Below are 15,201 nucleotides of genomic sequence, written 5' to 3' on the forward strand. Positions count from 1 at the left end.
ACTTTTCGTTCTCAATTGGCCCTCTCCCAATTTGGCACACTGATTCTTTGGGCATTAAATAGGAAAACTAAGTAGTTTTTATTCTGATCGGGCTTTCGGGCTCCGCCCCAGTCGCTCTGGAATTTCCCATGTTAACCTTATGATTTTTCATATTTAAAAGGAATTTCTTAACAGCTGTTTCAATTAAACAAGTTGGTTATGTTCTATGATGTTCAATAGCATTAAAGTTACAAGGATTACCAACAGGGTGCAGCACTATTATTTTTTTAATTTATGACAGCCAATTTGCAACCAAAAGGTGAGTGAGCGTAGCGAACGAACTTCAACCTGGATTTATCCATGTTTGCCTCCTGGATTGAATAATAATAATAATAATAGGTTAAATACCTTGTATACGTCCTCAATCCAAGTCGTCTTTTACAATGACTATAGTTTCGGGGCCAACAGCCCCATTGTCAAATTTTTGTTTAGGCCGGCCAAAAAGTATAATTTTTCAATGTTACGTGTAAATATAAATGTTTCGTGTGTCAGTGTATGTGTATTTGTGAACTTCAACGGTGACCAATGCTATAAACGGTAATTAACAAGACAGAAAATTTGACAATGGGGCTGTTGGCCCCGAAACTATAGTCATTGTATAAGACGACTTGGATTGAGGACGTATACAAGGTATTTAACCTATTATTATTATTCAACCTGGAAGCGAGTTAGCGTAGCGAACGAGCTAACCTGAAGGCAAGTGAGCGCAGCGAACGAGCTCCAACCTAAAGGTGAGTGAGCGTAGCGAACGAACTTCATCCAGGATGTGATTGAGCCATGCGAACGAGCTCACTTGTGAAGTTAAACGGGGCAAAGCCCGCGGGTTACAGCTAGTCTATACAGGGTGATTTGTACTCAGTGTGACAAAATTTTTTTGGTGTAAGTACAAAGTAAATGAAGTGTGATGATGCATATCAAATGTTCCAAGTCTCAAAATTAGCGTCCCAAAAAATTATTTTATGTTTATCAAAAATAACCATGCTTTTAAACTAATACAGCGATTTCTCAATTACCTGTATATGGATTTGAGTAGATAATGTCATTTTCGTGTTCTACATTAAATTTTGAACAAGAATAATGGAAAATTATGGAGGATCAGTTGTAAAAACTCCATTGTAAATAGATTCAAAGATAAAAATTAAGACATTTGATAAAAATTTAAAAAACAATGGTCTATTGCATTTTTCACACCCTGTATAAAAGAAAGTGTCGGAATATGTTAAAAACTGCGCCATTTTATAAGCTTTCCAACCATGTGCTACACTATTGAGGTTTAGATATTTTTTTGTTTGTAAGAGTGGTTTGAATACCAGAAAACAGGGAACTTTTTACTGTTTTTACTGTTCAACCTGAATCAAAAATACAACTTTTGCTTAATACATGCCGACTTTCTATGTTTTAAATGTTAAATACACCATGCTTTGCAGTCTTCAAACAATTAAAGCGTATATAAGCAGACATAAACCTCAATAGTGTAGCATATCGTTGGAAAGCTTATAAAATGGTGCAGTTTTTATCATATTCCGACACTTTCTTGTGTACAGGGTGTGAAAAATGCAATAGACCATTGTTTTTAAAATTTTTATCAAACATCTTAATTTTTATCTTTGAATCTATTTACAATGGAGTTTTTACGACTGATCCTCCGTCTTTTTCTACCATTCTTGTTCAAAATTTAATGTAGAACACGAAAATGACATTATCTACTCAAATCCATATACAGGTAATTGATAAATCGCTGTATTAAGTTTAAAAACATGGTTATTTTTGAAAAGCATAAAATAATTTTTTGGGATGCTAATTTTGAGACTTGGAACATTTGATATGCATCATCACACTTCATTTACTTTGTACTTACACCAAAAAAATTTTGTCACACTAAGTACAAATCACCCTGTATATAAAGCCAAAAGTACCCATGAACTTTTGAGAAAACTACAAGTCACACCCCCATAAACCATATACTTAAAATGTTCGTCATGACGAGAAACCTTGCGCAAAATTATCCATTATTTCATAAATTGCCCTATAAGGTCATAATTGCTTTCCAAAGGGAACTTTCCATTTACCTAATGTTTAAAATACCTCAGCTGTTATTATTTGTTTGTATTACCATTACTGTATGCACAATTTGTTTTTCAGGATTAATTTTGCCAACAGTGTCATTTAGAGGCTTCTGATTGACTATAACGAAGGTTTAGTAATTGAAAAATTATTTTTGTTCATAGAATAAAATTATAAATGCCTCAAATTCAATTTTATATTTTTTATTATGAAATTAAACCGTCATAACCTAACCAAACCAACCAAACGTGCTGACAATGAAAAAAATCTAATGAAGGTTTATTAATCGAAAAAATAGTTCTGTTCATAAAATACAATTATAAATGCCTCAAATCCTATTTTATAATTTTGTTATTATAAAATTAAACTATCATAACCTAACCAAACTAACCAACAATGAAAAATCAAATGAACGTTTAACCGAAAAAAATATTTCTGTTCATAAAATAAAACTATAAATGGGTCAAATTCAATTTCATAATGTTTTGATTAAAAAATTAAACCGTCATAACCTAACCAAACCAACCAAACTTGTTGATAATGAAAAAAATCCAATAAAAAAATATAGTGAAACGGGTGGGATTTGAACCCAGGTCCTTCGGATTATCAGCCTAGCACTCTATCCACTACTCCACCGAGGTCGTTGACATCAACTGTATCGTCGCGGTAATGATGTTCCCTCAGCCAATCAGAAGCCTCAAAATAATACTGAAGGCAACACTAATCCTGAAATAAAAATTCAGCTTACTGCATTCTGCTTTGTTTATTTCAGCTTAACTTAACCAATCAATAGTTTTATTAATACTTATGTAGTAAACGGGGTGGAGCCCGTGGGTAACAGCAACAGCTAGTTATTATAATGTATAGATATAGACTATATTTATCTTTAAATGTCAAATGTTGTAAAAAAAAACGGTATCAGCAATCTGACACATACATTTTCCAATTAGCTTGTCAACAACCCTCATGGCACATGGGTATGCGTGAGAGTTCAGTGATCCAGAGACAAAATGAATAATGAATAATGAATAATGAAGTTTATTTCCCACAAAAAACCACAATATAACAATACATGAGATGTAGAGAAATAGAACTGGCTACTTGATCCAGTAGTGTAACCAGTTTGCTTAAACTAACTTATCGGCTAACATGACGTTGTAATTTATGGTCTAGCATCTGTTATAAAACATTGAATTCCGCCTGAACTGTGCATCTGATGGACAAAAACAAGAACTGTTTTAATAAAGAATGAAAGTTATTACAACAGGATATTATTGATATAATTTATGTCCTGCTGAGAAGAAAGCCAAATTATCGTTGCTTTGCTAAAATGCTTTAAATTTAAACTATTCTTTATTTGAAGTGGTAGATAATTATAGTATTTTGGACCTAGATATTGAAAAGAGTGACGAAAAATAGCTTTATTTACTTTGGGTAGTTTCAGAGTATTATTGGTAATGCTTCTTGTTATGTATGTGTGTGTAATATTTGGTATGACGTTAACTCTGTTTCCACTTCGAACAAAAAACAGTCTAAGAACTTTGAAAATAAAAAGGTGCTGTATGGGCAAAATTTTTAACTGTTGGTAGAGTGGAAATGAACTTGTTCTTTTAGGTTGTTTCAAAATTATCCGCATAAAAAAGTTTTGTGTTGTTCTTAATCTATTTATCAAGGTTTTATAAGTTCCTCCCCAGCATGGCAAGGCATATTGCAATCTTGAGTTGATTAGTGCAAAGTATAATGTTCTCAAAAGTGATTCGTTACAAAAATTTCTTAAAAAATAAAATTTTCTTATTTGTGTTCGTATCTTAGCATGTAGATTTAATATATGAGGTTCGAAGGTGACTTTTTCATCGAGTAGAACTCCTAAATATTTTATAGATTTTACTTTTTCTAACGGCTGGCAATTACATAGTTGTGGACTGCAATTTGAGGAGTGAAAAATTAAAGGAGATGGCAATTCAAAACCGGTTGAGTGGAAATTAACAAATTTGGTTTTGTTTACATTTACCTGCATTCTATTGATCAAACACCAATTTCTTAAAAGTAAAAGATCATCGTTTATTAAATTTTCCATCAACATCAAATCGTTTTGTGTGTAAAAAAGAGCAATGTCATCAGCAAAAGCAAAGATATTTCCGTTAAAAGGTAGATTTAATAAATCGTTGATGAACACTAAAAATAAAATACCTGAGGTCGTTGACCCTTGGGGCACACCCGTTTGTACAATGAGAGGATTACTGTAGTCATTGTTTATTTTTACTTGTTGTCTCCTATTTGTGATGAAACTCTTAAACCACTCAAAAGCTGTACCTCTTATTCCTACGTTTTGCAATTTATTTAAAAGAATGTTGTGATTTACCATGTCAAAAGCTTTTTTAAAATCAATAAATAGACCTGTTGTTTTCAGTTTTGAGTTTAATCCTTGGAAGATGTGATCGGTTACTGCCAATAAAGCACTTTCTGTTGACCTGCCTTTAATAAAACCAAACTGCTTATTACTGAAAAAATGTGTTTTATTTAAAAAATTTTCAATTCTAATCATCATGAGCTTCTCGAGTATTTTAGAAAAAACTGAAAGTAAGCTAATGGGTCTGAGATTTTCTAAATTAAAAGAATTATTTTTTTTCAAAATGGGTACAACTAAACTTAATTTGAGTGTCTCTGGAAAAATACCTTTGTTGAAACTCATATTAAATATGTATTCTAAAACAATAGATATTTCGTCAATTACAAAACAACTCAAATGATGATTCATGGGGAAAATAACAAAAGTTGCAATAATTTTTACAGTAAAAGGGATTGTTATGTTAATGTTTAGAGTTAAAAAGACTAATGCACACAATTTTAACTAAAATTAGTCTAGTAGTTTTGCCGTTATTTAATAGGTTTTCATGGAGAAAATCATCAAAGTTTCAATATCTTTTGAACCATGATTTTTACAGTGATGGTGATGGGAGCTATACCATACTATTTAAAGTCAAAATGACCATAAAATACTAAATTTGAATTAAAATCTTTCGGGCCATTTTTGAGAAAGTAAGATTGTTTTGTTCTATTGGTTTTGATAGATTATCACCATCAAAAAAAAATTTTGAAACACCTGGAGATACCATATGGTTTACTACCGACATACCAAATTCCATCAAACAGACAAGTGTGGTCTGTAGCTCTGTTAACATTCACACACACGTAGACATAACTTCAAAGTGAAGTAGTCTTTGTTGTTGCTGTTTTAGTTGAAAATCAAAATAATAATTTATGAATATTACTATGCAACAGTAACAGGATACAATCAGAGAGTATTTTTCGTTTGCCAGTTGATAAGGATATTTATTGTCTACTCTGCCTCAAAAGTGCAGGTTAGTTATAAAACACAACCCTATATTGATTTATTATTCATTGTTACTACTGAAGTAAGATTTCTATTTGTCATTCAATAATAAACTAACTGTATACAGCATTACAATACAATGTGCAAAATCATGGTTGTTTATATGTTTGTAAAATATATTTTTGACAACAAGTTTTTCTTGTTTGAAAACACACTACTGTGCTTAGTAGTTGCACAAATAACTATTAAAAAATTTCAGATATAATGCTTAACTTATTCTCATTCAACCAATATTTTTAAAATTGTTAGTCAAGTTCAAATATTAAATTTATTTAATACTTTCATAGAACAACATTTGTTTACATTTACATCTTCAAAATTTTTAACTTTCTTCATGAATTATTGGTGATAAACCTGAAACAAAGTAATCAAAGAATTAAAATTACTGAAACTATCGTTTAACATCTCTTAAACTTGCTACTGCATCAACTATTATTTTTAAGAAGTAGAATATCTTATATGATTATAAAATAAACGGTTTCAGCAATCTCCCACATACTTTCTCCCAATAGCTTGTCTACAACCCTCGTCTTGGGCAAGCGGTGGGAGTAACTGAAGTATTTTATGGGTAATATCACAAAAGTTTAAATAACTTTTGAGTCGTTAATTCACAGAACTGCGGGTTGTACCATTTTGTATTGATTTAAAAGGACTACTGTATAACAAACTACATTTTAATATAATAGGGGATGCTTTTAACCCCTAACTCCTATATTTTCCTTATTTTTTGTGGCGCAAATACATTCCTCAAGCAAAGTCAAACCTGTCAAACCTTTCCTTTCTAACCTAAAAGCTACTACAAAGCTACAAAATATGTATTACCTACCTTGTTATTTTTACTAAGACTTCGGATGATATTTGACCGTCCTGCCAGGTCTGTTGGATAACATGTTCGTTGCTCTTGTAGACTTCGGCTGGAAAAATATACTTTGTCAAAACTCATTATATTTTACTATAGCTTAAATACAGTCAAACCACCATTGCTTGATTTATCCGTACCAACCATTTTATGAACACAATATTAAAGAGATGTTATATAACTATATAAAATATTAGATAAAATGTAAAATTTAAAAGTTTAAAATAAATGAGATTTAAGTATAGAAACTAACCACTCCAAAATCGTTTGTCTCTTTAGAATCAACACAAGTACTTTTTTGCCTTTTGATGGAGACAATTACACTGTGTTAAATGTAACGGCTGACTAAGAATGTTGTGCTGGTATCTGTTTGCAGTGTTAAACTAAAACTGCCTGTCTACACATGTTTATATTGGCACTGAAAAAATACTAAACCTTATTTTCAGCCAAATCTTTGAGTTCATCAAACTTTGCTGCCATTAAGTCCACCTATAAAAAAAACACAAGCTTAAGAAATACACCAGTATTACTTAAATAAATTTGAACAGTACTTAAACTATAATCATATTTCAGTTATATTAAAACAAAAAAATCATTGCTGTCTAATCATAACTACTGTCAACAACTTGCTCTTGAGTTTATTATTATTTATTAATTAATTGCTGGAAAAAAACTCATTTGACATTGAAAGAAAGCTACTCACCCAACCACATCATCATATAACTAATTAGGTAGTGGTTAAATGTGATAACTTGAATAGTTTTTGTCCAATTTTGGTTAAATTTGGCTTGAAGATGTATGGCGGGATAAACTTGAATGAGATCGCGAAACAGCATGATTGGACCATGGCAACATGGTTTTTTTATGGGGTAAAAATTGGATTTTCTAATTTCATTTTACCCCAAAAACTTAAATTTCCTATTTTTCCTTAGGCCATTTTTAAAGAGCTTAAAACAAATAATTAGCATATTGAAGTGATTTTTACGGTTATATGTTACGGAGAAAATTTAATAAATTTTAAAATTAAAATTCCCTTGTGTTATTCTTTTGGAGAAGAATTAAACTGTTGTAGTTTGCTTGTTTATTGATACCTATTCTGTTATCAAACCTTGAAAATGTAATTACAGGGTGATTGAAAAGTCTGGGTACGGCTTAATATTTTGAAAAATAAAGCAGATAGAGCTAAAATACTTGGTACAAAGTTACAGGGCATAAAACTCTATTTTAACACATATTTAGTGATTCAATAACTCTTCAGGGGGACGTCCCACAAGGAGTCAGAAGAAAATCTTAAATGGAAGCATAGGTCAATATGCACATCAAATTAAAGGTATTTTTTAGTAGAATACAATGCCGCAAACCGCACTTCAAAAGGTTGATCCTGCGCAAAATGGCAGATGTTCAAAGATTTCTTGAATCCGCCATTTTGAATCTTTGAACGGCTGCCATTTTTTACTCAGGCATTCTTTTGAGCTTGAATTTACGGCATCGTAATCTAAAAGTGAAGACCTTTAATTTGATGTGCATATCGACCTATTCTTACGTTAACAATTTTCTTCCGATTCCTAGGGCTGTGCCCCCTGAGGAGAAAGCGTATAATTAGCAGTGTAAATTAAATGAATCTTTGAACAACTGTCATTTTGCGCAGGATCAACCTTTTGAAGTGCGGTTTGCGGCATTGTATTCTACTAAAAAGACCTTTAATTTGATGTGCATATTGACCTATGCTTCCATTTAAGATTTTCTTCTGACTCCTGGCGGGCCGTCCCCCTGAGGAGGTAGCGGATCACTGGATATGTGTTAAGATAGATTTATATGCCTTATAACTTGATTCCAAGTTTTGTAGGTCTACGTTTATTATTTTTCAAAATATTAAGCCGTACCCAGACTTTTCAATCACCCTGTATATGAAGCTATTAATATTTTACTAAAAACACACGTTACCCTCCCGGCAGCAGCAAACCTAAGTAAATGTTAAATCTAATGTTATTTAAATAGATTTAATTTAAAATCCAATCAGGCAAATGTACATTCGCTAAGTCTGCAGGTTTGCTGCAGTGGGGATAATTTAACCTGCAACAGTTATTCGTCAATGAGCAACTACAACTACACTATCTGTTGTTATAAAATACCCCCGCCGCAGCAAACCTGCAGACTAAACAAAGTGCAATTTAGTCTGATTGGATTTTTTCCATAAACGAGTCGTATTTAAAAATTGTTTGTTTTTTAAGTACTACACGATGATGGCTGCAATGAAAATTGGCGTTCCCATGAATTAAGGGTAAAATTTAAAGAAACAAATTTTTGAACAGTTTTAAAATCCCATAATAATCAGTACCTATATTCAGTAGGTACCTTCAGACCTAGCTGGTTTGAAAACTCAATCAGTTTATCCAATTCATCACATTCTTGCCAAATTTAATCAAAATCGGAGCAAAATTGCTCGAGTTATTGTGTTCACGGATACACATAGCCTAGATAAAAATTTTGATGGATAGTGTTTTTGGCCTCTTGGGACATTAAAATGAAAAAGATAATCGGTACCCGGTCTAGGTTTATCCATTCCACCTATAGCAATATATTCTTCTCTGAAGGAAAATTTGCTATGATTTAAAATCCCTCTGAATTCCACCTTTGTTATTATAATTTTCCTGCTCAACTCCTAAGATGCAGGGGCTTTATTGCCACCACTTTTTCTCAGACTGACTTTTCTTTTCTCTGCATTTGATAAACTGAGATCTGAGGTGTCAAAAGTTCCGATACAGCTGTTTTAAACGTTATTTTAATTTCCATATTTGTAACAACTGTTGTTGAATGAAGTTTTTGATTTGAGTTATGTTGATGCATCAAGATCATTATAATTATTATTCTTGGTTGGCAAAATTGTATTTAATACTTCTGTTATGAATATACTTATAGTGCGGTATTTCATTCTACTATAGATATTTCAATAGAATAGGCCTAGTTTGACTTTACCTCGATCATAACCATCTCCCAGTAGCCGCGCAGGTCGGCCTCTGTGATTAGTCGGCTGTCTCCACTGTTCTGCTCTCTCTCCATCAACAGACCTTCAAACTTTTTCAGCTTCTTGTCCACCAATAGCTTTGTCTGCCCTGCAAGTCGTGTAAAATAATTATATTTCTTGTTGTTTATTGTTTGTTGTACCAGTGGCATTTTCAACTATAATTACAAACACTTTAAGGCTCGTTTCACATATATCCGGCATGCCGTTAACCCGATTTCTAGCCAGCACCTTCACGGGTGCACTATTCACATTATGCCAACACCGGCACTCCAGCTTGTGCAGCTTATAAGTAGGAATAGCAAAGCAATGAAACATTGTAAAGCAATTACAATGTTACTTTTGTATGGATGGTTAAAAATAAGAAGAGGAAAGAATCGACTGCACTAGCTCCCTTTAAACATGAAAGAAACTATGTTGGAACTTTTAATATTCTTTTTGATGACTTAAGAAATGACATAAAATGATTAGGCTATTTAAATATTTTATAATGACTATTGAAACTATAATTTTGTAAATAAGTTTAACTATAGAGTGTATATATTCTTGTACTAAATTCATAAGCGATTCAAGATCTATTTTTGACATAATTACAATTTTACGCACTACCGTACAGTACCATATAACCAGTAGTTAAATCACCTTGTTTGAGCGGACGACAGTTGGTGGTTGTATGTGAAAAGTCTCAATTGACCACTAGCCCTACTACTCCAGCCGGCTCGTTTACCTGATACCAGCAGCTGGACTTCGCCGAGGGGGCACCCGGCATCCCTCTCCCTCGACTAGTATACGGGAACCGGGTTAGTGATTAACGGACCACGACACATGCCGTGTAAGAACAGACCCATCACCCAATTGCCGGTTTAACGACTCCGGACAGCTGGGTATAAATGTGAAACAGGCCTTTAGGGAATAAAGTATAGTCCAAAACCATCTTTGTGGATGTCAAGGAATGAACACTGTGAACTCGTCCCTCTGTATCAATATGTAGTATAATAACAACCAGGCTAATATGCAATATATGCTCCTTAAAACAGATCACTGTCTAGTTGCTGATCTCAATATATTTGAAACACATTTCCGCTGGTATTGAGTTTTTACACATCATATCTAAAATCCTAAAAATTATATATATATATATATATCTAAATATCTAAAAGGCTAAAAATTCTCCCGTCCACTTCAAATTCGGTCTCAAAATTGATAGGAGATAGTAGAAAGTATATCCTTGGGAATTAATGATGCTATTTAAAAGGTCGATAGCAACACGACTGGTGTTTGGGTCAAACCCTTTCAAAACGCTAATGTCTTTGTCGTACAGATGGAAACTAAATATAAACAAAAATTGTACACTCAACAAAATCATTGCCAGAAATGCACCTAAGTTATTGTCTTCACTAAATTTATTTTTCTTAAATAAAGTTTGCACTGAGATTATGAAGTCTGAAGTGCGACTCGTTGACCAGGGGCCCCAACACTAGGTATCTGTGCATTTCCAAGCACAGACAATAGACTATTAATTAGTGCTGTTGGCTGTTTCTGTCTCATTCTGGAGTGTAAAATAATAAGTAAACCAAATAACAAAAAATAGTTGGCTAGTTAACACCTACCTATAACAGCCAGAATTGCACCCTTATTGTCTTCACTAAATTTATGCCTCCCAGCTTTTTCCAAAATATCTTGCCATTTTTCACAGAGTGTTAATAATTTGGTTCTTTCACAATCGTACTCGTCTCTGAGCTGTTTGATACAGGAATCCATTGTGGAAAAATTTATTAATATTACATAACAAAATTACTTTGTAAAAAAGATATTTTAAAACCCACACTTAAAAAATATAAATATTATCACTATAAAATACATCACCTGGTATTTTTGTAGAACACAATGTGTTAAATTCCATTAAATCATATGATATAACTGAAACTTCAGTTATGTTACAAAGGCTACATAAAAACAGGGAAGAGATCATACTTTCCAAGTCTAAAAATATATACCGTAAAAAGGTTGAGAGAAATAAATTACTAGTTTTATAAATATGTAATGGAAAAGAATCAACAGTAAACAAAAATAGACCATTCAAGTAATACACTAAGGTTTAGTCAAGGATAAATGATCGTTGCGATATCAATTTTTAGCAAACATATATTTTTATTATATTAAAAAATACATAACACAGATTTTTTCACTAAATGATCAATATAAAACTAGGGTAGCGGTAACAATAACTTAAAGCTAGTAAACCTAAACCTATATCCATCAATACACTGAATACCCAAAGTTCAGGGCTAAAGTTAAGTCTTTAAACCATGGGAAATCAAAATTACAGTCCAATAAAATCTGTTCTATGAAATAGGTTTCAACCCTTAAGAATAAAGTATACTAACATTCACTATTATTAAAAAGTATCAAAAGTCAAGGCTACTCACTATTTCATTTTGGATTCGTATTCCACTTTCTTTTTGTCTACAGAGAAGTAAGATACAGAGGAAACATGTTTATGGAACAACCGTGTACTTTTAGCTCTGAAATGGTGGGGCAGAAATATACTAGTACCAAGCAAGGAAAAACCTGAAAGGCTAATGTTTCCAAAAGAAATTGTAGCTCTCCCTACAGAGTGAGCGCTGAAGTACGTGATGGTGAGGGGGAAGGGGAGAGCGGAAGGGGACAACCAATCAAATTTGCACTAGACATGAGCAACGGGTGCTAGACACGACTTAAGTGTACCATTACCATTGAATGTTTCCTCTGTATCTTAATTCTCTGTGATAAGTCTGATGTGAAAGCCTGATGAAGGTCCATTTTAGCCATAAACTATCATGACCTGATAAAAATTTCTGATTTTTATACAATTGCCCAGTTCCCTGCTGTTTTTTGTTCCTGAATAGAGTAGCATGACAGCAAGTAAAATATAATATAATAAAAAAAAATGTAGAAAAGTTTCACTTAGCCCACAATTAATGTAAAGGACAAGTTTTACAGCTTCATAAATACAAAGACACAATCCAAAAAAACTTACCAATAAAAGTTTTGGTTTTTAGTGAATTTCCCTATAGGGAAGTAGCTATAACCAAAGGGCTCATGGTAAGACCTAGACCCGGGACCGATTTACTTTTTAATTTTGATGTACCCAGAGGCCAAAAGCACAATTCGTTGTGCACAATGTGTGTGTGTGTCCGTAAACACGATAACTTGAGTAATTTTGGTCCAATTTTGATGAAATTTGGCTTGAAGGTGTAAGGCGGGATAAACTTGAATGAGTTCGCGAACCAGCATGGTCGGACCATGTGAATGGGGTTTTACGGGAGGTTTTATGGGGTAAAAATTGGGTTTTCTCATTTTTGACCCTCTAAACACAAAATTTCCCAATTTCTCTCCAGACCATTTTTAAAGAGCTTAAAAACAATGTAAAATGTTGTAGTATTCTTGTTCATGGATATATTTTGATCAAACTTCGTAAATTTATTTATTATATACTAAGTTATTAACATTTTACTAAAAATAGCTCTTTTTTTTACCCTCCCTGTAGCAACAAGCCTGTGTACTCATAAAACCTAATGTTAATTAAATACATTTAATTGAAAATCAATTCAGGCAACTGGAAATTGTCTTAGTCGGCAGGTTTGCTGCGGAGGGAGTATTAGATATTTGAAATCATTTTAGCAAACCTTTAGGTAACATTGTAACGTAAAACAAAACAAAACAAAAATATGCTAAAACGATTATAAGTTTAGGAAGCCGACATTTAGGTTTCTAAATTCTTCTTAGTATAATACTCTTCATTGGATTGTAGGGTTAGATTAGGCTTAATTCTCAGAGAGCCCGTGTTTTATGTGATACATTCCACGCGAGACTAATGCCCATATATTATGAGTGAAGGATAAGTGTAGAATGGTGTGAGATGATCTCTGTAGCTTTGTTACTGACTAAGATCAGCTGTTTCATTAGCCAGGATCATTTATTTAAAGCCCAATCAGGAACAGCTGGGTCCAGTTTCGAACCATTAAAAAGCTACTGACTTTTCTAAGTATCGAACCGGCGACCTTTTGATTAGTAGGCCAGCACTATAACCACTCAGCTACCCAGCCAGTTATCTCAGTAGGTGTGAACAATAAATTTAAAATACACAGGCACTCTAACACAAGGCTGCGGCGAGACAAAAGCGACAACACCATATCCCTCCAAACCAAAACTTCTGTTGCACTAATTTATAATGGACAGTATAGGAAATGTTTGTGTTTACACTTTTATTATTTCTGTTCTTACCATGGCAATAGGCATGACGTTGTGACGTTGCCACACACCGACGCCACAGCCTTGTGTGAGCAAGCTATTTTAAATTACCAAAATAATTTAAACAAAACCACTAAAATTCAAATGCAGATTTTTTGCTGAACAATAATGGTAATTATGGACAAATCTGACTGGTGTGGATCTCATTCAAATATATGTTTTGGTTACACAATTTATCTATCAAATGTACAGAAAAATTAATATATACAACACAATAAAACTGGCAGTATTCCACTTATTTTTATTATAAATATTAATTACGTCCATTTTAATTGAAAATTTACCTCTTAAGGTCTATTCATAAGGTATATACATAATATATAAGGTACATATATAAGGTATATACATACATCTTGAAAAGTCTTGCAACCGATTACTATTTAGGAAAAAGTATTAAATTGGTGAGTGAGCTATTAACATTACTATCAGTACCATAGCCATTTTTACTGACTTATCGTAATACGGTAAAACCTCAATAACTCAACGATTTGTGGACCCAGAGATCGTCGAGTTTGGGGATCGTCGAGTAATCCAGAACATTGAAAGTTTTAATGGGTTTTAATAATTTAATACATAAAAGATTAATTTTTACAAATACATTTATTACTTACATGAGTATTTTCACATACTGAATAAATAATCTTAAAAAATGTCAAATATTGCAACAATTAAAACTAAATTTTCTGAAAATATTGCTTTTTTTGTTGCACCCTGTCAGCTGTTGGCTATTGAGATACACAGACTGTTGAGTTAGTGAGATTTTACTGTATTACCTACTGCTTACAGTAGGTAATGACTAAATTAGACTAGTGCCTATTAAGTCTGTTGAAAACAATAATATAATATTAAGAATACATTCATTAAGGTGATTATAAGATAATCAAGGGTGATTTAAGAATAAAATATGGATAATTGGTATGTGGTATATACGAGATTTTCAAAATGTAGCCTCACTTGGGAGACTCGGAAAATTAGGCTAGTCTGGTATGTGATAGAGATAAACATTTGCAGTAGATTTTCATTAATAAGACTCTTTAAATCTAACAAGACTTGTTTTTAGAATCAAAACATTATAAAAAAATACCTTTAAATTTGCATCAAAATCTGCGGATGATTTAAGACTTGTAGTTTATTTTAAATCCATGTGTGTAGCCCCTGAGCTGTTGGACATAATGTAAGACTAAATTACTTACGTAATTCCCGTCACAGCTCAATGAAATATGTCAATTCAGGACATGTTTCGGTGTTAAAACACCATCGTCAGCTTCAGGTACATAGTGCAGAGTTGATCAGTTGTTAACATCGTCAGAAGAATAAATAAACACAGTACGGACACGACTGTCCCTTGCTACCTGTGCGGTCGGTCACTTTGTTAGAACAGGCCTGTTTTTTAAATGTTTAATTGTTTTATGTATTTATTCGTGTCCGTACTGTGTTTATTTATTCTTCTGACGATGTTAACAACTGATCAACTCTGCACTATGTACCTGAAGCTGACGATGGTGTTTTAACACCGAAACATGTCCTGAA

The 15,201-nt window shown here is 32.8% G+C and overlaps 1 protein-coding gene across 1 annotated transcript; it reads right to left on the reverse strand.

Annotated features, from left to right (window-relative positions):
• Window positions 1–5,751: 5,751 nt before the first annotated feature.
• Window positions 5,752–11,231, reverse strand: LOC129004367 (disks large-associated protein 5-like). The gene is made up of 5 exons (XM_054432935.1): window positions 10,989–11,231; window positions 9,333–9,469; window positions 6,792–6,845; window positions 6,324–6,411; window positions 5,752–5,851 (listed from the first exon to the last, which is right to left on the reverse strand). Exons 1-4 carry the CDS (start codon window positions 11,137–11,139, stop codon window positions 6,337–6,339), a joined length of 417 nt encoding a protein of 138 aa, XP_054288910.1. The 5' UTR covers window positions 11,140–11,231; the 3' UTR covers window positions 5,752–5,851; window positions 6,324–6,336.
• Between the last annotated feature and the right edge of the window lie 3,970 nt (window positions 11,232–15,201).

Source organism: Macrosteles quadrilineatus, unplaced genomic scaffold (assembly GCF_028750875.1).
Source record: "Macrosteles quadrilineatus isolate MER2022 unplaced genomic scaffold, UCM_ALF_1.0 Scaffold_9__3_contigs__length_116548681, whole genome shotgun sequence".
Classification (NCBI taxonomy): domain Eukaryota; kingdom Metazoa; phylum Arthropoda; class Insecta; order Hemiptera; family Cicadellidae; genus Macrosteles; species Macrosteles quadrilineatus.